The sequence below is a fragment of the Strix aluco genome, chromosome 3 (assembly GCF_031877795.1).
Source record: "Strix aluco isolate bStrAlu1 chromosome 3, bStrAlu1.hap1, whole genome shotgun sequence".
In the NCBI taxonomy this organism is placed as follows: Eukaryota; Metazoa; Chordata; class Aves; order Strigiformes; family Strigidae; genus Strix; species Strix aluco.
Window position 1 is genome coordinate 62519908 of NC_133933.1, and position 27770 is coordinate 62547677.

General features: G+C 38.7%; 3 protein-coding genes across 11 annotated transcripts in view; 2 read left to right on the forward strand and 1 right to left on the reverse strand.

Annotated features, from left to right (window-relative positions):
• TIAM2 (TIAM Rac1 associated GEF 2) overlaps positions 1-3304 on the forward strand; it is a 92058-nt gene extending 88754 nt beyond the window's left edge. For all 4 annotated transcript variants that reach the window (XM_074818805.1, XM_074818806.1, XM_074818807.1 and 1 more), the window contains 3 exons: positions 721-808; positions 1132-1286; positions 2125-3304. In XM_074818805.1, coding sequence (XP_074674906.1) covers positions 721-808; positions 1132-1286; positions 2125-2771 — 890 coding nt within the window. In that variant the 3' untranslated portion in view covers positions 2772-3304. The remainder of the gene's footprint in view (positions 1-720; positions 809-1131; positions 1287-2124) is intronic.
• Positions 3305-3306: 2 nt separating this feature from the next.
• The window catches only part of TFB1M (transcription factor B1, mitochondrial), a 34497-nt gene continuing 10033 nt past the window's right edge, over positions 3307-27770 (reverse strand). For all 6 annotated transcript variants that reach the window (XM_074818821.1, XM_074818820.1, XM_074818823.1 and 3 more), the window contains 4 exons: positions 26721-26872; positions 19239-19358; positions 7186-7313; positions 3307-4254 (listed from right to left, as the gene is read on the reverse strand). In XM_074818821.1, the coding sequence (XP_074674922.1) occupies positions 3996-4254; positions 7186-7313; positions 19239-19358; positions 26721-26872 (659 nt within the window). In that variant the 3' untranslated portion in view covers positions 3307-3995. The remainder of the gene's footprint in view (positions 4255-7185; positions 7314-19238; positions 19359-26720; positions 26873-27770) is intronic.
• On the forward strand, positions 11349-14068 carry CLDN20 (claudin 20). Its single transcript, XM_074818827.1, has 2 exons — positions 11349-11421; positions 13317-14068. The coding sequence occupies exon 2, from the start codon at positions 13409-13411 to the stop codon at positions 14066-14068; it is 660 nt and encodes a 219-aa protein (XP_074674928.1). The 5' UTR covers positions 11349-11421; positions 13317-13408.

The following is a 27770-nucleotide window of genomic DNA, read 5'->3' on the forward strand; positions in this document are numbered from 1 at the left end:
TTCTGGGATTCCGTAATACTGCTTCTTCCATATGTCCTTCTGCAGCCTCTGGAAACAGGCAGATATAGAGAAAATGGTATCTATTGTTGCCGCTACACTCAGGAGGTACAGGCTTGATACATTAACAGACTTTCTTCATTTGGTATGTTGGCTTCTTCCATGACTTCAGGAAGATAAAACATGACGTGAAGGAATGACAATAGAAATCCCCAATGAAAAGATACCATGAACAGGAAGGTGATTTACCATGGTTGGTGTCCTGGTGACGCCCTTATGCTGTGTGTGCTGACCCTTGAATTTTCCCAAATGTGGGAAAGTTGACTGTGTCATCTGTGGTAGTAGAGGGCTGTTTTTATTTTCCCTTCGAGTTGATCTTTATGATCCTATCCAGTTCTGTATCTTCTGTAAAGTGTCACTAGGTGTTTAGAGCAAATAAAGGCTTTCTGCACCTGGGAGAAGGCCTTTTAAGGCTGCAAGAAGCAGTAAGAATGGGGGAAAGCAACTCTCCAAGAGAGAAGTTATCAAAGGCAGCACTAGGCTGCTGCAACTGGCTGAGTTCAGGGGACTCTCCTTCCCTTGGGTTCCATCTCAGGTGAGATCTGTGGATCTACCCATGGCTACATTAACACTGCCTCCAGAGTGGAGGAGCTCTACACTGGACTTTCTAATGCTGAAGATTTTGTAAGTACATACAAAAATAACGTTTCCTTCCATGCACAGGAACAGAGAACAGCTGTATCTGGGAACTGATTCACACAAAGTCAGAACTAGAAGGAAGGCCAGAAACAATTTTTCAGTTGTGCAGCAGGTAAGCTTTACATGGAGGCTGTATTTAACAAATCACATGAAGGGAATTAAAAAAATAAAAGATTTTCCCCTGCGTGACCTTTGCATCAGCACTTCTGATGTGGTTCTCACTCTTTGAATTCAGGCACTATGCCAGTGTTTAACTTCATGAAGTATAATAGTAGCACATAAAGATGATAGCTGCAGAACCACTACTGAAGCAAGCTGCTTTAGAAAAACCACTGCACTAAAGCCCATCAGCAGAAAGGAGGCAGACAGACTTTATCCTGATAGCATCTAACTTCACAGTGGAAAATTAGGTTATCTGTTTTCTTAAACTTGCAGTGACTGTGAGAACAAGACTAACATCGTAAAGGTGATCCGCTCTATTTTGCGGGAGAATTTCAGACGTCACATAAAATGTGAACTACCGCTGGAGAAAACATGTAAAGATCGCCTTGTCCCACTCAAGAACCGTGTACCTGCCACAGCCAAACTGGGTAAGAAACACGTTCTCAAAGTGAAAAATGGAGATGCCAGTGCTGGCAGAAGATTTGCAATTATTACCATGACTGTAGTGTGTCATGTGGCAGACCCACAAATCCCACTTCTATTTTGTGCTCGGGAAGGTGGTAGTTTCTCCATAATTCAGTGCATGACAAGGGCTAGAGGAGATAAGCAAGCTTATGACACTGTGATGTCATTAGCTCTCTTAAGGAAAGACTTAATAAGGCCCCAATTAATTTTGCTGGGAAGAAACAGACTCCATTCAGCGTGCAGTATTAGTGTTCTTTCCTCTGGGTTTCCTTTAGTAACTCGGCCCTGGTAACATTTAACACTAAAACAACTGGCAAAAGGCAGGGGTCTTGCTTCTTTCAGTGCACTAAATCTGCATCCCAGCAGATACCCCAATTAAGTACAGGCTTCAGAGAGTTTAGTTAAATGAGTAGTATTTCTCCATCTGATCAGTTCTCTGTAAAACCCCCTTAACATCACAGGAACTGGGACAGTTCAACTCCCACCTACAACCTGGCCCTCCACTGCTTGAGGTGCCTGAATCAGTCATGCTTTCCCACGGATGTGTGTAAATCATTACTACAATCTTTGGAGGATTTTGTACATATTACACATAAAGGCAAGCATATAGCCCTGGGGTAGGTGGAATGAAAACTCTGACACAGGATTGCACTGTCGGTATCAGAATGCTGTCGCATCTGACCTGGGATGATTATCAAATGAGACTACATGCACTGTAATTATAAATGGGCTATTGAGACAGATTGTATAACCAGCTGATGTTTTGCTGAAAAAATAAACCTGACTTTTTCCTCCGCACAGCTTCCACGAGGTCCTTGAAGCTACTGAAAAAGTCATCCAGTAGCGAGTGGAATGGTGACTCGGGGAAAGGCACCTTCCAGGACTCTGATGAGTGCAGCCTGAGCAGCAGTACGCAGAGCAGCAGCTGCCACACCGCCGAGAGCATACAGGAGCCCAAAAATTCCTCTGCCGATAAACATGTACAGAGCTGTGCATCCGACTTTTCTAACGTTCTTGTCAAAGAATCTGATATTCTCAGTGACGATGATGACGACGATGATGACTTTCGAGGCCTAAAGAAGGGCAGCCCTACAAAAGACATTGAAATACAGTTCCAACGGCTGAAGATTTCAGAGGAACCGAGTACTGACTCTGAACGGGATCAGGCTCCTGAAAATGAGGAAGGAGATGGCTTTGAGACAGGACAGCATCCAAAGCTGGTGCGTGGCCACTTCTGCCCAGTGAAGAGAAAAGTAAACAGCACGAAGCGTAACAGAGGAACTTTAATGGCAATGCAACAACGTCACCAGTCCCTTGACAGTCACTCTGATGCTGCAAACCTGGATCTGAACTCTATTTTAGAGAGAGAATTTAGCGTCCAGAGTTTAACATCTGTAGTTAATGAGGACTGTTTTTATGAAGCTGTGGAGAGGCACGGGAAATCCTAGCTTTCTAAGCACTATATTTAAAATATTCATTTGAAGTCCACATAAAATTCCACAAACTTATTTTGCTTTAAAACTAGTAAATTCATGGAAGCTGCAGGAAAACTACTATCTGATTTTGTGCACTAATACATTGTTTTCCACAAAAACAGCTGTAAAGGATTCTTAAGTTATTTTAATTTATTGTGGATCAAAATAGATTAAGTTGGCCAAGGTCTGTAAACTAGTTCATCCCTTTCAAGCAGTTATTAAGATGATGTAGTGTTCTTGGGGAGGGGAAGGGAAGGATGGCCTCCTTAGTATTTTAAGTAATGTGGAAAAGGTGCTAGTGAGTAGCATTGCAAAATGAATTTTTCAATACCTTGGGCATTTTATTTCTTTGGTTTTCATTTTTGCTTTATTTAAAGCAGAATTAAGTTATTTTAATGTGTTTTAGTGCACAACAGTGCAGAAATTTCATTTTTGTAAGTTTTAAGATGCTGTTTATACTTTATATATATATATGTGTAAATACAAAAACAAAGCTTGGCCTGTAATCTTTTATTTGACTGTATTTTTTATTTTCTCTACCAGCCTGTACAGTAAAAGACAAATAAGTATAGCCATGTTTTCTACTTGTTATCATGCTGCTTTTCTCTAGTTGGAGCTTTAAATCCCAAATTCTTTGCTTTTGCATAAAAGAGTAGAGTACTAGCAGACCTTGAGGCAATCTGTGCACTTTATCATCCTTTAAGGCAGTCACCTGAGTATATTTATACAAGACTTTTGGCTTTTGTTTTTTAAATTACTCTTCACAGTAGGATGCTCCAGGATAAAAAGAGCACAAAAACCCAAACATTGTCTTACATGCTGAAGTATGAAAAGTATTTTTTCTTATGTTTCAATAATGCACTTTCATTCATACAAAACTCAATTATCTCAGAAGTATCCCAACCTAATTACATGTCTCACAAAATACTTTGTTCTTGGTATGTGTTCTAGCCATTCCCCTGAAGTAAAAAGAACCTGTAGGGACCTTGTAACTGGACTGTCTTTTCACTTTTGCCTGCAGCTGAATGGAATGAATAAATAAAATGAGAAAGCCCTCTTCCCTCTACCACTTTCTCAAAAGTAGTTCTTCCATACCTGCACAGATACAGGAATATATAAGCTTCCTCTTACTGAGTCAACACCTCTAGATCAAGGAGTTAAAACTAATAAAAAAGGCAGTCTGCTGCATTACAGCTGTTACAACTGATTTTCCTCTTCAGTCTGTTCAGGCTGACTGGTACTTATAAGCAAATCCGTCTTCTTCTTTAGCTTTAGTTCCTCTCTGTAATTGTACACAAAAAGGCTTGGGTCTTCATCACACATTTTCCTGTACGTATTGCACAGATTTCTAAACTGGGACATGGAGAGCTGAAAAGGACGCAGAGTTGGATCAACATTTGCTGTCATCATCAGCTGTTCTGTTCTTTTCAAACGTCCACTTTCAGGAAACAAAGTCCTAAAAGGTGTGGGGAGAAGACAAACAAAGTCAAACAATTCAGAGAGACAATTCAGTTTCCCTAAAGAAAAACAGGATCCTCTTGGGAATTTAATTAATACAGGTTTACTATTAAGTATGTCATCATTTTAGCTCTGGCACTCTTAATATAGCTGATTATCTAAGCAAATGGAAACATACATGTTTACTCTGTGGCCAGATGCATTCACACCGCTCTCTTACAACTTCCCCAAATTTTAATGAATAGTATTAGCTCAAGTGATTTTTAATGCCTCACAAAAATGCATACTACAAAGTGCAAACTATTGAAAGGACTATCTCTTTCTTGGCAGTAGTTCTCAGAATCACAGAATCATCTAGGTTGGAAAGGACCTTGAAGATCATCTAGTCCAACCGTTAACCTAACACTGCCAGTTCCCAACTACACCAGATCCCTCAGCGCTATGTCAACCCACCTCTTGAACACCTCCAGGGATGGGGACTCCACCACCTCCCTGGGCAGCCCATTCCAACGCCTAACTACCCATTCTGTAAAGAAATACTTCCTAATAACCAGTCTAAACCTTCCCTGGCACAACTTGAGGCCATTACCTCTTGTCCTATTGCTTATTACTTGGTTAAAGAGACTCATCCCCAGCTCTCTGCAACCTCCTTTCAGGTAGTTGTAGAGGGCGATGAGGTCTCCCCTCAGCCTCCTCTTCTCTAGACTAAACAACCCCAGTTCCCTCAGCCGCTCCTCATACGACATGTGCTCCAGACCCTTCACCAGCTTCGTTGCCCTTCTCTGGACACGCTCAAGTAATTCAATGTCCTTTTTGTAGTGAGGGGCCCAAAACTGAACACAGTAATCGAGGTGCGGCCTCACCAGTGCCGAGTACAGGGGTAAGATCACTTCCCTGTCCCTGCTGGCCACGCTATTTCTGATACAAACCAGGATGCCATTGGCCTTCTTGGCCACCTGGGCACACTGCTGGCTACAACAGGTCAGGAAGGCAAAAAATTTCCACACGGTTCATGTGCATGTCTCAATTTTCAAATTATCTGCCTCTGTCATACGTAAGACCTAAAAATGCTGTTGCATCTAATACAGAAGCACCCCCGCACCTCCAGCCGTGTTTTGCAGGGTGGATAGACAAGCTAGTCAAAAGGCTTTGTGTCAGTAAGCAATATTTTGCTCTTGGTGGGCAGGCATAATACAAAGTTAAGAAGGGGTTTAAAATGATGAGAAGGATGGAACTTCTGGGAACAATCTGGTTTAATGTATGTGCTACTCCAGGCCTTGGTCAAAAATGTCCCCATTAGTTCAGCATCTAGATCCTTAACCTTGAATCCTTATTTTGGTATCCCTCCTTAAGTTATTCTCTCCTTTGATTTGGTAGTTAAAAGATGTACCTGGAGCTAAAAATGTTTAATCACCTTTTATATACAGACCAGGAACCATCTTATAAATGCCCATGAACAGCAAGTCAAACTACACTCTTTTTCTTCATGGACTTAATAGCTTAATGTTATATGCCATGTCTCTCAGATCTCAGAATTTACACACAAACGTAAACTGATTCTATTACCTTGTTTTTATACAGTGTATGTGATATACAGGTAGATAGATAGCTTATAATGAACTTAATAGCCTTATTATACACCAAAATTTGCTACTTTTTTTCAGGTCAGCTAAAGAATAAGAAGATTGTGTTTTTAGCTGCACACTGGGGCTAAAGTATGATAAGCTGCTAGGGGATACATGACGTCCAAAAGTTCAGGATTCCCCTCCTTGTCTCAAAACAACGTACAGCAGTTATTAAGCAAGTGGAGATTACACAATAGTTGGGGCTTTTTTAAACGTTGGCAATAATATTCTGCACAATGTAAAGACACTGATTGCACATGCCTTCTGCTTACATTGTCAACTGAAACCATTCTTTCACAAAAAAACCACCACCACCACCCTGTAAATCGAATACAAATCAATCTAGAGTTCAGATACCTCATTTTCTAACCACCTCCAAATGCATACTCAAACCTTAACACAGGCAAATCAGTACTCATTTTAGATCCAATGTCTGCATCCCAGACATCAATGGCATTCACTGCCTCAAGTGAAAAAACTCAAAACTAGAGGCAAAATTCTATGTTCACCTTTAAAATAGTGACAATAAAAGGCTCGTAGGTCAGTAAGGTGGCATCCACCCTCATTCTAGACTGCATCAGGGCCAAAACCATGCCCAACAAAATCCAGCTAGCCCGATCTGCTGCAGCATGTCTCCAATCCTAACAGCAGCTCTGTCACACATTCTACACTGCTGAATGCTGAGTTCTTCCCATACCAAGTCAGACACGTGGCTATGCTGCAGTTTTAACAGGATCCTTGGCAAACAGACTGCAGGTTTCTCAGTTGAGAACCTAGTAAATTCCCTCAGTAAGACATGGGGATTTTTAAGGAGTCAGTAAGAACTCCATAAAAGGGCAAGCACAGAAACAAGAATTTGACCTTTTGACATTATCCCCAAATAAGTAAAATTTCCCACGGATGACGTTTTCCCTCCTCCCACTGCCATCTTTCATTCTGAATTTTGATAATTTTTTAACTCAATCAACAAATGCTGCTGTTTTTGTGGTCAGTGGTTCTTTCTGGTTTCTGAGACAGACAAACTGTTGGAAAGATCACCAATTTATCCTAGTAATTTTAACAACTTCAACTGCACTAACAAAAATGCACAGTGATTATTGTATAATTACAGCAGAAAGATTCATGTCATACTTTTGTCTTCAGAAATCATTCTGAAATGGAAAAGATCTGATGAACACATTCTGATCTGATGATAACAAATTTAAACGGGAGACATAAAATCAAATGCATAGCTACAAGTGCTTCTCAATTGATTTAGAAGCTGATGGATTTAAAACAACATTATCTTCATTAAAGATCCTTACTCGATTCCACGGAAGCAGTATTTTCTTCTAAATTGAAAAACACTTCGAACCACTTTTTCTACTAGCTTGAATGGCTGCTGTATCTTTGGTTGAACCAATGGAGTGAAACGTACCACAGCCACATCCACCTATATGGAAAAGAAAGATAAATTTGAGTAGATATATTCCTCTGAGACACATTATTTCTAAGTTCAGCATCTAGACATTAAGAAACAGGCAGAACACAGGAAGACGTTATTGTGACAGGTAACACAGCTGTGCAGTGACTAATGTCATAGTATTTGAATATAAAGATTTGGCTTAACTTTCAAGGCCCTACAGAATTTTAGTCTTAGTTATCTACATATTTCCAATTAGTTCATATACCATTAGTACTTAGGACTTTTTCCCCCATGGCACTTCCTCCATCTAGAACAACTTCCATGTAATCTGTAAAGTAATTAGCACTTCTTTCTTCAGATCCTTCCACAAGACAATTCTGACATGATACACAAATTAGACAATATTTGATATACAGGCTGAAGGGCAGCTGGAGAAAATTGGTATTATAATTAGAAATCAAACCCATTCCCTGTATGTTTTCTGTTGCTCTAGGGCTTTTCTAAAATGTAAGCCAAGGAATTACTTTTCAACATATTAAAATTTTAAAATTCTAGTCTATTTAAAGGAATGGTAGGAAGAAATAAGTTTGCATTCCATTTAAGTGACCATACAACTCTGTATTTGCACTGTATCACCCTTCATCCAAAGTTATATCTGAATTATTCTATAAAGGTTTTTTTCAAGCTTGTTTTATTCTTTTATAGTTCTGAAATCAGCTTAGTTCACAGAACGGTCACTGTCCCTCTGTCTGAAAATAGAATAATATCCTCCCTCTGATGTACACACATACACATATAAAACACACAAAACATGTCATCCAATTATAGAGATACTGTATTATACAGAAATGTCTGAATTCAGACTCCTGTATTAAAAAATACAGGCTGGACTAAAAATCCAGTTCTGCACAACATTGAATAAAGCAGTTCATCTTCCAAACTAGATATTAACACCAATAGAAATGAAAAATCTCTGTGGAAAAAGACATTGAAAATTTGTACAATTTGTACAAGTACTGGTACTGAATGTATACAAAATTTTTAAGCGCCAGACTTTTAAAAATATTCAGTCTCCTATTAAAAAAGTCTGCTTTTTTAGAAACAATCATCCAACTTCTTAAAAGGTCTGGAAGTCAATATTGGCATTCATAGAACAGATTCTATGTGACATTAAATTGGAGATGTGCTAGTTCTGACTGAAATAAAAGATACACTCAGGCCAAAGAACTGCTTCTGTTCTAAGCACACTCTCAGTGTACCAATTGTTTGAGAAAACCCATAGCAAAAGACTACTTCAAAAATAGAGAAGGTTTTTTTCTACTGCTTGAACCAAAACTGCTCTAAGTTTGTGGGGTTTTTTAAAAGCAATTAAATTGTAGTAACCTCTGATGTGATTATACTCTTCTGGCACAAATGTGCCATCCATCCATGTTGTACTTTCAGTGGGAACAGCTCAGCTGTCAAGTACATCTATATCCAGTACAACGGCTTCAGCAGCAGAGGTACTACATTTGCATTCAACAGAAATTATGAAATTCAAACAACCTAAGTTTTTCACGTAGACAGAACTTATGAAGCTGAACGAAAATATTGGCTAGAGAAAGAAAATGCTGATTAACAGCGCTGATGAAAAAAAAAACCACAGCAAGTTTCCAGTATTAGCACTGCTGATCTCAAGTATATGTTACAGATAGTGTTTTTTCTCTACTTTTCCACCTCTTCTGAAATCTGGAGTTAAGAATAAGACAGAAAAAATAAATTACTAAAATGTAAAGACACACGAACTTATGTAAAAATGAGGTGACAAAGAAAACTTGACATATGGAATCTGCAGTGAAATGCACATAAACGTCCTTTCCAAAGCAGTTTCTGAATTTCTCAAGTGTCGATAGCTTCTACCTTTGCCACAGGTTGCTGCTACCTGTCAGGAAGACCACAGGAACGCAGCAAAAACTTGTGTTCACACTGAGTGTCAGAAAAGTTTATCCTTTTGAACAGGGCAAATACATACTTCACATGACCAACCAGCTCCTTCAACAGAAACACTAAGGCTTATTTACACATGTGTATGTTTATCTACCTTTTTGTCAAGAAATAAACCAAAGTATTTCCCCCACAAAATTAGGGATAAGAAAACCACCAGACACCACTTGGGATCTCCTGGTCACCTCAATTTTGCAGAACTGCTTTTAAGTGAGATATGAGGGCTCTTTGGGAGTTGAAGCTGCATCTTTAACAAAAATTTCTGAAGGAAAAGAAAAAAACACTATCTAGATGCAGTGTACAGTTTAAGAGAAAAACAGCTCAATCTGCAATCGCAAGGCCAGTGGGCAATAATTTCTGCTTCTGAAACAAAACACAGCACTTCTCAGCATTTGTTCCATTATAGACGCTGTTTTCTTTGGACCCCAGGAAAGCTGCCTGGTTACTATAGCAACAGATACAGGCGAAAGCTTTTCACTTGTAATTGGCCACTCCTTTAAAATTATACATGCTATTTTTCCCTAACCTTTTTAATATGCATAAAATAGAGTAGAATTATGAAAGCCAATAGAGTACACAAGAGCACTTAAAACACACAAGTTAATTTGCTGATAATTTTATTAGTAACACTTTTTTTCACCCCACCAAGTATAGAAATATTTACAAAATAATACTCAATTCTTACAAAATAATGAATATGGAAATTATTCAACTGATATATCCTGAACTGTCAATAGTACAGCAATTATTCACCCCTTGCTGTTTTAGTGTATCTGGTACAATGAAGGTTTATATTCTGATAGGGTAGGAGGAACACATGACAGAGTACAATTTAATTCAGAGAAGTCTGCTGCCTTGCTGATGAAATCAACACTCTAAATCAGAATAATCTTAAATGAGAAATTTTTACTAACTGTTGACAATCTCACAATGGGCAATACATGTATCTTGCAACAGGGCTGTACTAAAAGCAAACCCACATACCTTTTTCAAGCTGTAATTTACTCATGGGGAACTGAAACCTAAGCAGAATATATTACAACTAATTAAAACAGACTGCTTGAGATCCTACTAAGATAGTTCTAAGCCAGCACCTTCACCAACCAAGTGTTCAGTATCAGCATTTTATCTGGTACTGTACTACAGACAAACATTAGGTGTAACACCAGGTAAGTGTATCTCATAGCAATCTTGTTCCAATGTGAGGGGTTTCATTTTGGTCCACTTCCAGCAGAAAATAACTGTGCCACTGCACTAATAGCAATAATCTAATTCCTGTGTAAGAACAGCTCTGTAGTAACTCCATTCACACTAGGCTCACAAACAGGATCACAGGAAACCACGAGTCAGGTACAGAACCTACAGGTACATCACTGCTTCCATCAGCAAGACTTTTCTCCTAACCTTGATTTCACACACCAACTTCTCGAGGCCATTTCTCTGATGAGCTGCAGTTACCATATAAGCCTTAATAGTAGCTTTATTCCTTCATTCTTTTATACAAACTCATACAATGTTAACAAGTTATAGGCTGACCTACAGAAGGCTATCAAAAAGAGGTAAGCAAAAGCTGTAGCTGAATAGAAATGTCCTGCTATTCCAATTACAACTTAAAATAAATTGCATAGTTCTTTCCTAGGACATTTAAACTCTTAATAAGATTATCTGTAATAGAAGAAAAAACCAGCAACCAACAAAACCCTCTGGCTCTGGCTTTCAGTTAAATTTAAATGAATCTTACCCTCCCCACCCCTCGCCCTCCATAAGTCCACAGAGTTTCTGGATTCTCACAATTTTACTCCTTTTAAACACTGTTCACAGTTTTCATCACAGAACCTGGATATCATTATGTATTTAGGACTAAGGACCTCCATGTGTTTTTCTCCATAATCTCTTTGCTTTCCCTTACGAGCGACAAACAAAACTCCTAAAACAAAGTACTCCTTTATTCTCGGCTAGAAGGAACTAAGAGACCGAATAAACAGCAGTAATGCACTTGCTGTAGAGAAGAGAAAAAAACCAACATTCCAAGAAATTTTGTTAATACATGCCAATGCAGTTTTATATGAGAAGGGATAGTTCCATTCAAGAGAAACAGCATTTATCCAGGACATCTGCAGTGAAGAAAACATCTCAGATCTCACATCCAGCAGTAAGTGCTACACAAACAGGAATGAAACACAACTGTATTTATTACACTTGCAGTGCTTATACTTGAATTTATCATGCCTTTAATTTGGTTCATCCCATTAAATGTAATGTATGACTACCGTTTGCAGTGGTTTGCATTTGTTTGCATGTCTGTGTATACTGAAATTTTAAAAAGGAAGCAATGAGAAAGGCTAACTCAAGACCCTAATTAGCTGTTCCAGAATATGCTTTTGAATGAGTTTTGAGCTATCCAGACATGTCAGTTCATTCTACAAAAGGAAGTTAAGCCATCTTTCCCATGGGCCTGATACAGCAAATGGTATCTATTTGCCAAAGCAATTCTTCACAGTCTGAACAAACTGAAGGGATTTGGAAATAGGCAGTTCTTTGAAATAAGATTTTTAAAAATGAGTAGCTGTTAATATTCTCACCTTAACTATAAGCATTTTTCATGTATGTATGCTGGACAGAGTTAGCACATCCTTGAACAATTACCTAAACTAAGTACAATATATAGAGGATTACTTGTTCTATAATGCCACTAAAGAATGATAGAATACATACTGATCAAAACCTTGTTGTCTTATGTATAATGAATTGAAATAAGAGTACAGTGCCACAGTTATTTTGTGTTCCACTTATTTGAACTTTATCCCATTACTATGGCTTTTCAAAAAAGTTGTAATGCTAAAGGCCAATTTTAATATTATTGTTCATATTTAGATAGAATGTCTAAAAAAGCATAATCCAGACTGAAGACTGCCCTTTCTCTATCACTCTGATAAAGGACAAAACCTGCCAATTATACAGCCTCACTCAAAAGGCAGGACACCATTTCTAATCCTTGTCACAGAGGTTTCAAACCACTGTTCTTCAGCTGCTATCCCAACAGTCCAGCTGAAGTAACAGCAACAGTTGTGTCTCCCCAGGTGCACAGTTATCATACTTGCCTAAAATGTTTCATCTGTCAAATGAAATTTGACTCTTTATGCAAGAATAGAAGGGAGGTTTTTTAATGAATTTTTAAAACTGCCACTTCATGGCAAATTTACAAATTATTTCAGACAGGTGACTGACTGATTAAAAAAAAGTGCACTTACACAACTGAGTTGTTCCATTTTTGGAACAGTTCCATTTTTTAACCATTTGTACTGTTAAAAACAGTATTTTATTTTATAGAAAAAAGCAGATCATATTCATTCTTACAACTTGCTCAATACTGCTGCTCTAAGTCAAGGACTGAGAATCACTGACTGAAAATAAAATACTGATTTAGAAAAGTCACGTGACTTAATTGTGAAAATACTGCAAGAAGTAGATTCAATCTTATTCTTCAAAAACATAATATTTCATAAATTATTAAACAAAAACCCACAATATTTAAATAACTGAAATAAAAGGTTACCTTTACAAAAGATAGTATTACCAATGTTCACTGTTATAAAATAGTCAACAGGAGCTGACTACAGCCATCAACACATTTAAAGAAAGTACCTGAGTACAATATATTTTCTATCACAGCTTTTTTCCACAACGACTCCTAATCTGCAAATTTCTAATGTTCCATTTACAATGTATATTTGCCTAGTAAGCCTGCAATCTGTATACCATTACCAAAAACAACTCCAGTAAAATAAGTTTTGCTTGATGGCTTGCAATCATGTATGAAAGGGCAGCAGCTCCTTCTTATAAGCAATTCTAAAACACTGTCCATTTGCCATCATTTATGTTCAAGTACCTTGTGTACAGTTGCTCAGCTGCTTTCATCTGCTGCAGGGTCATGTTCAGATATTCATTCAGATAGCTCTAATTTTAAATGCAAGCTTTTTTTGTTTGCTGATTTCTTTTTCTTTCCCCCTCATTCTTCTCGTCCGCCCCCTCCTCCCTATTACACAGAGGGCTACAGCCTTGGCTACGAAGCTACCAACCAGTTACACTCATTTACAAGAGAGAAACAGGCAGACAAAAGGTGAGAGCCGATAATCATCATGGCATCAGCAAGTCTGCAGTTCTTTGCTTTTATTCTGGCTTTGTTTGGTGTTTTTGGAGATATCACAGCCACCTTGCTACCAAACTGGAAGGTAAATGCAGATGTTGGTTCAAATATCATAACAGCTATAACACAGATGCAAGGACTTTGGATGGACTGCACATGGTACAGCACTGGGATGTTTAGCTGTACCCTGAAATACTCGGTTCTCTCTCTCCCCATCTACATCCAGGCTGCACGGACCACCATGGTACTGTCTTGTATCCTATCAGCCTTTGGGATCTGCATCACTACAGTTGGAATGAAATGCACAAAGTTGGGAGGGGACACAGACAGCAAAAGTCATGCTTGCTTTGCTGGAGGAGTCTGCTTCATTCTTGCAGGAATCTTTGGATTAGTACCAACATCCTGGTACACAAGAGAAATTATTTCAAATTTTCTGGATCAGACCATTCCAGAGAGCAGTAAACATGAACCAGGAGGAGCGGTTTATACGGGATTCATTTCAGCAGGGTTTCTGCTTATCGCAGGGGTGATCTTCTGCACTTCCTGTTTTAAAAAGCAGCAAGGAGCATGGATTTACCCTCCAAAGCAGCACCATTTCCCATCCACAGAGCAGGAGAGCAACGCAGGTTACAACCTGAAGGACTATGTGTAAATACAGTTACTTCTATCCATTGATGGTTTTTTGTGGTGTGTAGTTTGATTATTTCAAAGAATGTATAACCTACCACTTAACTGTTCTTATATCTGGGTTGCAGTTATGTTTAAGCAAGATATTTCATTTATAGCAGCATCCACAAAAAGAATGAAGTAGGAAATGATGTTTAAGTCTGCTACAAGAATATTTTTTTGTTGATTTTTCAAACCATTCTTTTTGACTTTTTGAGTAACATTTATCGAAGAAAAAGGAACTATTTTAAAACATAACTGACAGTACAATTAATGCACTGATGGCTTGTTACAGCAAAGATGCTTAAAAAATAACTGCTTTCTATTTAGCAAATCAGGCTATCAAGAACTATATATAATGTTTTATAGTGTATTTTACATTTTTATCTTTATTTTAATTATGATACAAGGAAAAAAACCCCAACCACTCTTTGTCCAAGAAGCCCAATTCAATGTTTTTTAAATAGCAGACACATGTGCCTTTCATTTTCAGTTCTAAATTGCCTTGGTAACTAGATTTCTTTAAAAAAACCAAACCCACAACAAAAAACAACCAAACAAAAAAACCCAAACACACACCCCCCCCCCCCAAAAAAACCCAACACGACAAAACTGCAACAAAAACCCCTAGCCCCAAACCTTAGCTGCATTGTAAATTCTGCATATCAGGCTGAAGAATCAGCAGTACCATTCAGATTTTGCCAAAAATGGCTCTCCTGCCCCAAACTTCCACCTGCTGTGGGTTTCATTTATTATTGTTAAAGAAATATCTACTTGGCATTCACCAATTGCTACTAATCTATCACCAGACAATGAATGTTAGACTTGAGGTGCACTACAACAACAGAAATGTAACCATGACTATGAAAACACTTGCAAACTGTAACACACAGGATACAAACTAAATTATCTATGTTCAAGAAATATCTGGAAGCTTTCTGGCTTACACTTGCTCAAAGTAGCTTTTAACAGCTCAAGTAATACAGCTACCATTTATTGTCTTCTTCATTTCTGGCGTTCTAAAAGAACTTAATAAATCCTTTTAATTATTCCTGTAGGGTCTGTTTTAGGCCCACTCCCATGTATTCTATTACTATAAAATGTAATATACAGTGGTGATAAAGAGACAGCTTCTTTATTTAAATTTATTTTCTTAACTCCCTTATTTTGATTAATAATCTCAGATCCTTTAACCTTCTCTTTCAACACACAGACACCGTTTTATATTGGTCATTGGCAAAGTATGTTCTATCTAAATGCTTCCCTAAATAAGAATCAAATTGATCATAATTTGCTAGCATAGGTAAGGGAATGAAAAGAGGTATGATACAGGCCTTTAAATTTAGGAATATGATAATGCTGGATGAGTCTTTCAACAAAATCAACTGCTATTTATTTTGCGTATTTATATACAACTTTAATTTCCCATATTATTAGCCTGAAATTCACTAGAACAGTATGAAGGGGCCTTACCATTACATGTATAGTTTATTGGAAAAGTAAAATCTTCTGTTACAGCATTTGAGAAAGTGAAATGTTTTATGCATCTAATATGTAAAGAGTCCTTATTCAAACGTACAACATCCACAACCTTTCCCTCATCCAATAACCTGGTCACCCTGTCGTAGAAGGAGATCAGGTTTGTCAAGCAGGACCTGCCTTTCATAAACCCATGCTGACTGGGCCTGATCATCTGGTTGTCCTGCATGTGTTGTATGATGACACTCAGACTTTAGTAAGGCTTTTCACACCGTTTCCCACGGCATTCTCCTGGCAAAAGTAGCTGCTCGCAGCTTGGATGGGCACAGGCTTTGCTGGGTAAAAAACTGGCCGGATGGCCGGGCCAAAAGAGTTGTGGTGAACAGAGCTAAATCCGGTTGGCGGCCGGTCACGAGTGGTGTCCCCCAGGGCTCGGTTTTGGGGCCACTCCTGTTTAATATCTTTATTGATGAACTAGACGAGGAGATCAAGTGCACCCGCAGTAAGTTTACAGATGACACCAAGTTGAGTGAGAGTGTTGATCTGCTCGAGGGTAGGGAGGCTCTGCAGAGAGACCTGGACAGGCTGGAGCGATGGGCTAAGGCCAACGGTAGGAGTTTCAATAAGGCCAAATGCCGGGTGCTGCACTTGGGCCACAACAACCCCCAGCAGCACTACAGGCTTGGGGAGGAGTGGCTGGAGAGCTGCCAGTCAGAGAGGGACCTGGGGGTCTTGATTGACAGCCGGCTGAACATGAGCCAGCAGTGTGCCCAGGTGGCCAAGAAGGCCAATGGTATTCTGGCTTCCATCAGAAGTAGCGTGGCCAGCAGGGACAGGGAAGGGATCTTACCCCTGTACTGGGCACTGGTGAGGCCGCACCTCGATTACTGTGTTCAGTTTTGGGCCCCTCACTACAAAAAGGACATTGAATTACTCGAGCGTGTCCAGAGAAGGGCAACGAAGCTGATGAAGGGTCTGGAGCACATGTCATACGAGGAGCGGCTGAGGGAACTGGGGTCGTTTAGTCTGGAGAAGAGGAGGCTGAGGGGAGACCTCATCGCCCTCTACAACTACCTGAAAGGAGGTTGCAGAGAGCTGGGGATGAGTCTCTTTAACCAAGTAATAAGCGATAGAACAAGAGGTAATGGCCTCAAGTTGCGCCAGGGAAGGTTTAAACTAGCTCTTAGGAAGCATTTCTTTACAGAACGGGTTGTTAGGCGTTGGAATGGGCTGCCCAGGGAGGTGGTGGAGTCCCCATCCCTAGAGGTGTTTAAGAGTCGGGTCAACATAGTGCTCAGGGATATGGTATAGTTGGGAACTGTCAGTGTTAGGTTAATGGTTGGACTGGATGATCTTCAAGGTCTTTTCCAACCTAGATGATTCCGTGATTCTGTACATAGAATGGAATTACATCTTGTTTGTATTACTACTGTCGTGTAGCCATTTTGAGTTTCCTATTCATCAAGGAGCTTGCTTTGTACCATTCCTAACGCTAGTATCAGCAGTTATTCGGTATTGCAGAGACTTAACTATGACCAAAAAGACAAATTTTCTTTGCTTAGACATAATGCTGTACAGCACCATTCCGTTCCATAAACCAAGAGTCTTTTATGTCTCAACATTCGTAGTATTGTTGAAATAATATTAATTCATTTAGCAAATGAAGTAAACAACTCATTCGCAAAACCATGCATCTCCATCTTTAGTAAAGGGTTTGACATGACACTAAGCTGTGATCATTGCTATGAATGTGAAATAAAATTAGTATTTGTAAAATAAGAACCAAAGGTGCTTTTACAGGAGGGTATAAGAAAAAGTTAAATTGCATACTATGAGCAAAATGAAGTAGTCATCGGTTACATAAGCAGCAAATTTTTCTTCCTAAAACTTTACACAGAAGTACCTGACCTTCTCCATATACCTATGAAACAAAAATCAAGCACCGAGCCACTTCAGTCACAATACACTGCAAGAGCTTTCCAAGAAAACAAAGATTCTATCAGAAACAGTAATATCTAAAACCACATGTCAGTCTACGGCTGAAAAAACAGGGACAAAACAGAGTATCAATCTACAACAGGAGTTTGAAGGAAAGAAAATACAGTGAAAACAGGTGTCAGGTCTGTTGGAAAAATCTGTACTTCCTGTTTTTGGAATATAAGCAGTATTTGTTTTAACTCAAAGAAATGTATTAAATAAAAACGTGCTTGCCTTTAGTGGTACTGCCTTTTTTATTCAACAGAGCACCAACTGTAGGATTTGCTTATACTAAGACATCTGACAGAACTCTATGATAGTTACCTCTCAGACAATCGTGGCCTTTTCAGTACAGGAAAATGGGAATATCAGTTATAGCTTCCCAATTCTGAGACAAAGTATGCATAGGACTTTTGACTACACTAGCTCTACTATGCCCTCAAACTGTATCCACCATTGAGAAACAACCACCACAAAATTGGAATTTTGGCCTTACTGAACACTATTTCACATATTTAACAGTGAGATGACATTCTGAAATTATTTTTCATTCAGTCAGGAGACAAGAAAAAAGAACACCCAAAAATGCAAAGCAAAAAGTGTCTTAAGCATGGTCATTTTTCTTCACAACAGACTGCTGTCACAACTAATCATTTAATATGTTTGAACAGTTACTTGCTCAAAAAAAATACCAACAGAATTTTAAATCATCATCAGAATATGCCCAGATAAAGGCCTTAAAATTCATTGTGATAAAAGAGAGAACGACCTTCAAAAGGGTTCACAGGACATGAGCCTGAAAAGTAAAAAGACCAAGAGAGAGACTGTGGTAAGGGGGAAGGGAGATGTATTGATGAGCTGAACCAACCAGTTTAAAAGGAAATTTCAGAAGCTGCACATTCATTTCTGAAACAGAACAGTAGATTTCCATGTGCATTCAGAGGAAAAAGACCACACTTAGCATCAGGCACACATTTAAAAAGAAAAAAAAAAAAGATGATACATTCTTGCCCAAAATGCAGTTCAATTTATTAATTCTTGATTCTTGTAATCATAATGACTATTAATAAAAACCAGTGGCAGTAGATAAGAGGACAGCAAAGAGATCATTCTCGTCCACTCACTCAAGAGCAGACAGGAGGGAGAAAACATTGTTACTTTTTTAAACAGGCAGTGGGATGTTGGTGACAAAGTGCTACAGTGAAAAGGAGTTAAATATGCTAAAAATGAGCAGGGTGAAACATAATGATTATAGGCATGGTAAAATTAGAGATCTTTGACAAAGATGACAAATGAAAAGCTTTTATTTATCAGGGTCTTTCAAAACACCCATCAAATTTTCTAGGCACAATTCCCAAACTATTTATAAATTCAAACTGTAAAACAGCAGGCTTTCCAAAGATGCTACAATCCTAGCAGACTATCCTGTCATTAAATCCTAATCTCCCTCTCCAGAAACACCCAAAGAAGTACGCTGATCTTGCAGACAGACCCGAAGGTCAAAGACAAGTTCTGAGGAACAAAAAAGAAAAGCACCTTCTTGAAGTAACTATGCTTTGTTTACAGGACTATCACATCACTCCACTTTGTAGTATGCAGATGCTGAACTAGAGCACACAACTGTGTTCCTTACACAAAATCAGATATATTGCTTGACTGACAGACTAACAAAAGACCCAAAGAAATACATCAAAACTTACCTCCGGCTTTGGAACAAAGGCTTGACCTGGAATTACGAAACAGTTTTCGACAGTGCAAAGATGCTGAGACATGATGGACAGTCTGCTACGTTGCTTACCTCCTGGATTAGCTGTAAGCCTCTATAGAAGAATCAAAACATGTAAATCAGTGAAACTGAGTTGACCAAATGGTCAGTAACATTAAAGCTTGATTTTCAGTATAATTGACAGCAAAGACAAATTAAAAAAAACCCAATTGTTAGGAATCAAAGTTTATGCCCAGATAATCTAGAATTTTCTTCTCCAGAATAGCAGCATTTCACTAAGATACCATGCTAATTTACAACCTCAGCCCTGCAGTCAAATGCACATTAAAAGGAGCTCCTTGAAAGTCTGCAGAACTGAATGAATGTCAAAAGAATTTTGTATGGGCACAAGAGAAAACTATTCTGACTGCAGGATTCAAAACAAACATAACACCAGCTGACAGTATTCTCACATCCTTTCCTTTCGTTATTTCTGTATCAAATATTACTACTTTTTTCTCCTTCAAGATGAAACAAAGCTCCATAAACTCAAAATCAAGTAGAAACCAAAATTTATTCATGATTAACTGGTCTACGTTTACAAGATATGCAAGGAAGTTGGATCTAGTTTACATAAATTTAGAATACCTAACAGCAAGAGCATTTAATACTTCAATTAGTGTTAGTATGCAATTAGTAGTAGCATTATTCGATTTAATAACAAAAATAACTAAAAAAGTGGCCTAGACAGAGGTTTTCTACACTTTCATGACCTTGCAAGAAATGTGTGTTTTGCTAGCACAAACAAGATTTAAACATTAAAACAATTTAAACATTTAAACAATTTAAACATTTAAACAGTAAAACAAGTCTCAAATGGTAAACATTGTACTAACTATGCAGAAATAGAATTTTGAAGATTTCTGTTCTTATTTACCACTACCTTAATAAAAAATAGAAGATGAAAACCAATTTGCGTATCTGGTAACACCTGTACATCATGTAGCTTCAGATGAAAAGCCTACTCATGAAATGCTACCATGCTTATTAAAATTATCACTAAAAAATAAAATTAAACCTATTGCTGAAGTTTTAATTTTTTTTTCAACAACCCTCCTTAAAGGCAGTTTAAGTATCAGCATAGAACAAATAAAATGCTTTTCAATGACTTTTCAGAAAGAAAGCTTAGCAATTCTTTTTGCCTACATCAGCATGTAAAACTACCTTCATTATTGTTTCAGAGGAAACCTATTTAAAAAAAATCTATCCACCATCATTATTCTCTGAAAAAAAGCCAGGCTGCCAAGTCTGATAATTCAATCAGATATGCACTTCCTTAACCTCTGCAGCGGAAATGAAACAGACCTTATGACAACGCTTGTAGTCCTTCCAATGCCAACTCAAACAAGCCAGTCTTTATTTCCCACAAGAACAATCTAACAAACCTCTGGCAGTTAGTTCCTGCTTCTCAGCTACAGGAGGAATAACTTAACAACATCCACCTCTAGGCAGTAACATCTTAAACCACTTCAACCACATCACCAGGAACACACGTGTATGGTACTCCTCAAGGAACACAAAAATGCTGAGAATATATTCACAGAATAGAATCTTAGATAGTTTAGGCTGGAGGGGACCTTTAAGGTCAACTAGTCCAAACCCCCTGCAACGAGCAGGGACATCTTCAACGAGATGAGGTTGCTCAGAGCCCCATCCAACATGACCTTGAACGCTTCCAGGGAGGGGCATCTACCACCTCTCTGGGCAACTTGTTCCAGTGTCTCACCACCCTCATTGTAAAAAAATTTCTTCCTTATATCCAGTCTGAACCTACTATCCTTTAGTTTAAAACGATTACACCTCGTCCTATTGCAGCAGATCCTGCTAAAAATTTTGTCCCCATGCTTTTATAACCTGACCTATTTTTGTAGGTTTTTTCCTCTCAGTTCTCAAAATTTTCTTTGTTATTACTTTTAAAATATGTATAGTATCTGAAACTGAATGTGCTGGTTTTGGCTGGGACAGGTTTAATTTTCTTCATAGTAGCTAGTAGGGGACTATATTTTGGATTTGTGCTGAAAACAGTGTTGATAATACCAGGATGTTTTCCTTACTGTTTCCTTACTGCTTACTCAGAGTCAAGGCCTTTTCTGCTCTTCACACCACACTGCCAGCGAGTGGGATGGGGGTGCACAAGAAGCTGGGAGAGGACATGGCTGGGACAGCTGACCCCAACTGACCAAAGGGATATTCCATACCATATGACATCATGCTCAGCATATAAAGTTGGGGGAAGTAGGAGGAAGGGAGGGACATTCAGAGTTATGGTGTTTGTCTTCCCAACTAACCGTTACGTATGATGGAGCCCTGCTTCCTCAGGGATGGCTGAACACCTGCCTGCCGCTGGGAAATGGTGAATGAATTCCTTGTTTTGCTTTACCTATTAAACTGTCTTTAGCTCAACCCACAATTTTTCTCACTTCTACTCTTCCAATTCTCTCCCCCATCCCACCGGAGGCTGCATGAGTGGGTGTGTGGGGTTTAAGCATGACAGTCCTTTTTGGCACGCAACATGGGGCATGAAGGGTTCAAGATAATGACAGATTTATTTGGAATGTGCTAGATCAGATTTATAGCTGTTATTGCTGTTTAGTTTTTAATTGACGGGCTCCTGTGCTTGCCATGGGGCTTGTTTGCCTCACTGTATAGCGGAGCCTAGTGTTTGTTAGTGGCTGCTTTTTGCTTTCGCTGCTTGCTGTACTGCTTATCATCTTACTCTGCTGTGCCTGGGAATATTTTAATAACAGCAGTGGCGATGAGCCTGGGCTGGCAGATGGCCAGAGCATCACTGCTGTTCCTATGCTGCTGCACTAGCCAGGCTGAAACTCCAGTGTGAACTTGACTTGAAGGGACTGTGATCTGTGGATGAGCCCACGTGGGAGCAGGATACCCCGAAGTGTCTGTGGCTGTGGTCATGTCTGTGCTGCAGCAGGTATACCTCTGAAGGGATTGTGGCCAGAGGATAAGTCCATGCTGGAGAAGGTACACCTCAAAGCATTCGTGGCTGTGGATAAGTCCATGCTGCAACATGTACACTTTGAAGCATCAGTGGCTGTGCAGGAGGGTCATCTGGAGCACCTCAAAGCGTGTGGCCATGGATAAGCCCACAACAGAGCAGGTACACCCCTGAGGGACTGCAGCCATGGGCAAGGCCATGTTGGAGCAGGTTCACTTCTGAAGGGACTGTGGCTGTGGGTAAGGCCACACTGCATTAGGCATACCTCTGAAGGCACTGTGGCCCATGGAGAAGGCCATGTTGGAACAGGTGCACCTCAAAGCAACTGTGGCTGTGGATAAGTCCATGCCTCAGCAGGTACACCCCTGGAGGGGCTGCACCTCACAGATAAGGCTCCACCTGGAGCAGGTACACCCCTACGGAACTGCAGTCTGTGGATAAGTCCAAGCCAGAGCAAGGGCAAGGGGGAGGAATTCATTGCAATGTTAAACCCCATGGTCTGGTCCAAAGGGACTAGGGGTGGAGATTGTAATGGAAATACCTTTAAATTCTTGTACCTGGAATTTGAGTTGCAGGTTACAGGAATTACTACAGCAGGAACCCCTTGTTGCTAGCCAGACAAGGGGCAAGGGGAGTTCATTACAATGTTAAACCAGATAACCTGGCCCAAAGAGACCAAGGATAGAGATTGTAATGGATATACCTTCAAATTGTTGTAACCCATGATTTGAGTTGCATGTTATAGGAATTACTATAGCATGAACCACCTGAACCAATGGAGGACAAGCCTTACAAGAAGCAGTGCAAGTGCAGCAGTGACCTGACCTGAGCTGTCTTTGGTGCCAGTAACTCCATGAAACATATCCCTTCCCCTGTCCTGAGTGACCACCGTAACAGATGGAGCCCAAAGTCATGGACTAAATTAACTCAACAGGCATTTTGTGGACATTTCACAAGGGTGGTCCATAGACTAAGGGAATGATATCTGCATAATATATTAAGGGATGGGAAGTGGGGTCATGGTTAATGAGAATGTATTGGATAGTGCTTTGAGATGTACCTGCTTAGTTGCCAGCTGGAGTCAAACCAGACACTGCACTAAGTAAACCATGCTGGAGTTCAGCTAACTAGGTAACATTTTTACATCTGCTACGGAAATTTTAGAAAGGCATGAAGCAAAACAAAGATTCTGAAGCCTACTCTGGAATACAATTAAGGTAGTACTTGACATCTCTTCTAATGCTGCTCACTATCAACCACTCTCAATGACTACCTCAGGAACAACTATTTGTTTTGTTCTTCAGTAAGCTATACCATACAATTGTGCTTTTCATAAACATGTATTAAAACCCCAGTATTAATGAATCTGCAAAATCTGTCGCAAGAACTAAACACGAAGAATTAGACTGGCAAAGCTGACCATATAAAGGAATATTAAACACACTTTAGTACACAAGCTGCTTCCTGCAAAACAACTTTTTTTTAGAACTGAAGTATTTATATTTAATCTATATCAGTTATGAAAACATAATGGTAATTTTTCTTATCTTTGCTGCTCAAAAATATGAAATATTTTCCACTTTATTAGCACCTTTTGCCTAGTGTTCTAAATAGACAGCAGTGTTAAATGCAAAATCATTAAGTATTCTGCTCTTCTAACACGCCTGTCTTCTAGATATCTAACAGTTTAGCACCCCACCTCCCAGCCTGCAGATCATGTTGGCAGAGCAGTTCAGGCAAACTCCTCTCTGCCCAGTTTTACTCAAAATTAGAGACTGACAAAGATTTTCTATTTAAACTGAAATATGACTCATTTTAATGGAAGCGGGCCAGGAAGTACCCAGCCCAGGTGGCAGATTTGAGGGGAAGCACTGAAGAATTTGGGGCAAGGTAAAAATTCTTATCCACAAATTTTATGAATTTAAACTAGAGAGAGACAAAATGATCTGCTCAACACTTAAAAGTGCCATTTTTACTGCTGCGGATATGTGGCCTTATCCTCCTTAATAGGTCTTGGAATTCAGTATATAATATAACTGCTGGTTCTCATCAAGTTTTAATCAATTTAATCAAATCATATCAGATCAGAGTGGTCTGTAGTAATAGATCTATACTGACTCAACTCATGCCAACATAGCTGTGCTACAAGGAAACAGAAAAGCAAGAAACTACCTCTAGCAAGAAAGGGAAAGGTATTTTCTACCTGTTATACTAGCAAAAACGAGATTGACCACAGATTACAAAGCATGTTGCTTTATTTTCTTACTGTTAACATCAAGTTATCCTAACTGGTTATAAAGCACATGGCTCCATTCTATGACAGCATCTTACCTTTCTGCTGAGCTTATGGCATATACACTGAGACTTTCTTTGATATTTAGGCTCTTAGCTTAGAAACATCCAGTGAGGACATTGAACTTTTGAGTACAAGATACTTTCCTTTCAAGAATATAAATCCACAGATACATAAAATGTCAGTAGCGACTTACTATCTGCATTACAGTGTTCTTTCTTTCCTGGTACTGAATAGGCCTGTATATGCCAAATTATAATGTTAACTGAAGCAACTCCAGAGGGCCAGAAAAAAGACACAGCTTTTGACTATCATCCTTTCTCCTAATCATAAAACAAAATAGTCTCTCTCAATTAGTTTTTCATGATATCCAATCAATGATGGAAACGCAAACCAGGAACTAGGAACAACTTTGTCTTCAGTGGAAGACCTGTTTTTAAATAGATGTAAGAACAAGAATCAAGAGATCCCAGAATGTAAACTAAACAATTAACACTTTTTCACTTCATGACCTTGAACAACATATTCAATTTCCTTTTCTAACTTCTCAGCATTCTAAGTACAAGGAACTTAAGAGTGCATGGTATTTTGCATCTCATTGTGCTATGCTGGGTGCAGAAGTACTATAATCTGCATGTCACCAATGGTGTATGCAGCTGGTTACAGCTATATAAAGTACAGAGTGCATTTATACTCTCAGTGCTAGGCCATTTTTTTCACTGCTGTCACAGAACTTCGCAGCTTACCCATCATCACTTTGCGTTTTACATCATAGTACATTAGCCATATTTTGCAACAAGGTCTAATCTCAAATGACATGATGTCGTTTTGGAAAACAGATCTGGATTTTTTAATGCCTGAAACCATATGAGCTCAGAACTGAATTAAGAAATCTAAGCTTATTTCATACCAAATGTTTGTCCCTGGTATTCTCTAGAGCCACCTACTGGAAATACTTCAGTACTTGTCTTGAATCTTGGCTGCAGGGCTAGAGTAATGACAGGACAATATGGTTTTCTATGACCCCAAAAAAGGACAGCAGACATGCCATTTGCATATGTAATTATTACTGATTTACATACAAAAAAATATTTCCTATTAGGATTTTTACTTTGAAAGATTAAAATTAAAATACACACATTTAGGTTGCACACAGAAAAACAGCTATTTACAAACACTGGAGTAATTAGATCGAAATTCAGTTTTCAGTCTGATGTGCAATTCCTTTTTCTTATTTTTAAAAGCAAGTGAGGTGCTGATGAGAAGCCATACTGAGATGCTGGTAAGAAGCCATACCACTTTCATAAATATAGAACAAAAAGTCTTTCTGCCTCTATGTTATGACATGTTTCATGTAATGTCAACAGAAATAAACTGTTAAGTCTGAAAGGATTGTGGGGAAAGTCAACCTAGCATCAAATGATCTAGAATTAACACTACTACACAGCAGATCAGTTCAGCCTTCTTTGAGAATCTAACTATTGAGACAAAGTAAAATCTCAACTTGCTCTTGGATTTGCTGTGACAGAACTCAAATGCCGCCTTTTTATACACACAAGACTGGTAGCAATCCACTAATAATTCTGATATCAAGTCTCATTCAAAAAAGCCAGACTCAGTATCCATGGTCTGAACAAACACTCCCTGTGTTTTAAGTGTTTAATCACAACTGGAAATAATGCTAACTTTCTGTTTTTCCTCATTTCAAGGAAGCTGCCTTTTTTAAAAATCATTTTTAATTAAGAGGGGAAAGGAAAGAACTATCAGGATATTTCTTGAGATGAGTAAAAGGTAAGGAAAAACAGACTGATGAAATGGTGCATGAATGACTGAGAGAAGAAAGATACTTAAAAACAGAAGAGTGACGTGGAATCTGTCAAAGAAATCAGAGTTCAGAAAAGAACAGATTAAGTACCTCAAGGAAATATATCTTCCCATAAGAAATTTAAAAAAAAATTTATGTTCTGTGAAAGGATCAGGGCAAATGATTAACTCAACATTAAAATTAATAACTTACAGCCACACAAACTAAAAATTGAACCAACTCTTTTCTCTCTTTTTAAAGCCTACTAATATTGGCTTTGTACTTTTAAACAAGAGGTTGCATGCAATCAAATTTTTGTTCAATTTAGCATCTGTAAAATTTTGGGAAAACACTACCATCTTACCTCTGCAACTTCCTTCTGAAAAGTCAATGTCATCTGCGTCCTGCCATAAATAAAAGGTCCATCCTTTTTGGAAACATTTTCAAGCCATCTGACGATTAGAGGAGTTGAAACACTGAAGGGCAGATTCCCAATGATATGTATATCTGGTGGCTCTGTTAACATTTGGTGGAAGAAAAGCAACTGTCAAGAAGTTTTTGATAAGATATTGCCATGAAAGAACACATAAGAAAGAACGATACGTGTGTATCAAGTTAGACTTACAATATGAAAACAATTTTTATGATGCCACACCAAAATTATGCCTTTCCATTTATACTTGTCTTACACTGACAAAACTGTGTTACTATTCTCAGTAATTAGTTGGAAAAAAGTGGTTAGGTTTGGTCCTCATTTACATTTGAATAAACCAGTAGCTTTCAGCTGATTTTCTGCTGATCAGTAGATTTCAGATGAGCTACTCCAGAATAGCAGAACTCGTAACAGCAAAACTACAAGAGTGTTTTCATGATTTTAAACTATGACTATTAGGTACAGAGTAAATAGTCACACTCATCCTCCTGTCCAACACGTTCCTCCCAGGGGCATTTTATTGAGTCTTCAGAATCCCCAAAACTACCTAGCACAAACTGCACAGATCTCTCCTTCTGTAGAGAGTCCTCTGTAATCAAAAGGTCTTAGAGCAAGTACACAACTTAGTCATAAGAAGTGATATGTATTGTTCAATTATGGATTGTGTCATTATATACGCGTTTTACAACACAAAGCAGGCATTTCATTAGCGGGGATCCTTACGTCTAAGCAGGAGTGCAATAGAAGGGGACAAAACAAAAGCAAGCGTGTTGTTTCTTAGATACTACAGCATTTGATAACATGAATAACAGACGATATCAAATTCAAGTTGGTTTTCTGGCACACTTTTTAGGCTGTGATATTTCTAGCATATTTGCAATATTACACATATATCGGAAATGGCTAAGTATCTTTCTGAAACCCACCATCCTTTCAGATTTTCATATGACAGTAATACAGGAAAAGTGTATCTTACCTCTC

Bases quoted from the DNA above. Each gene is read 5' to 3' on its own strand.
- CLDN20 (XM_074818827.1), top strand. From the start codon at position 13,409: ATGGCATCAGCAAGTCTGCAGTTCTTTGCTTTTATTCTGGCTTTGTTT.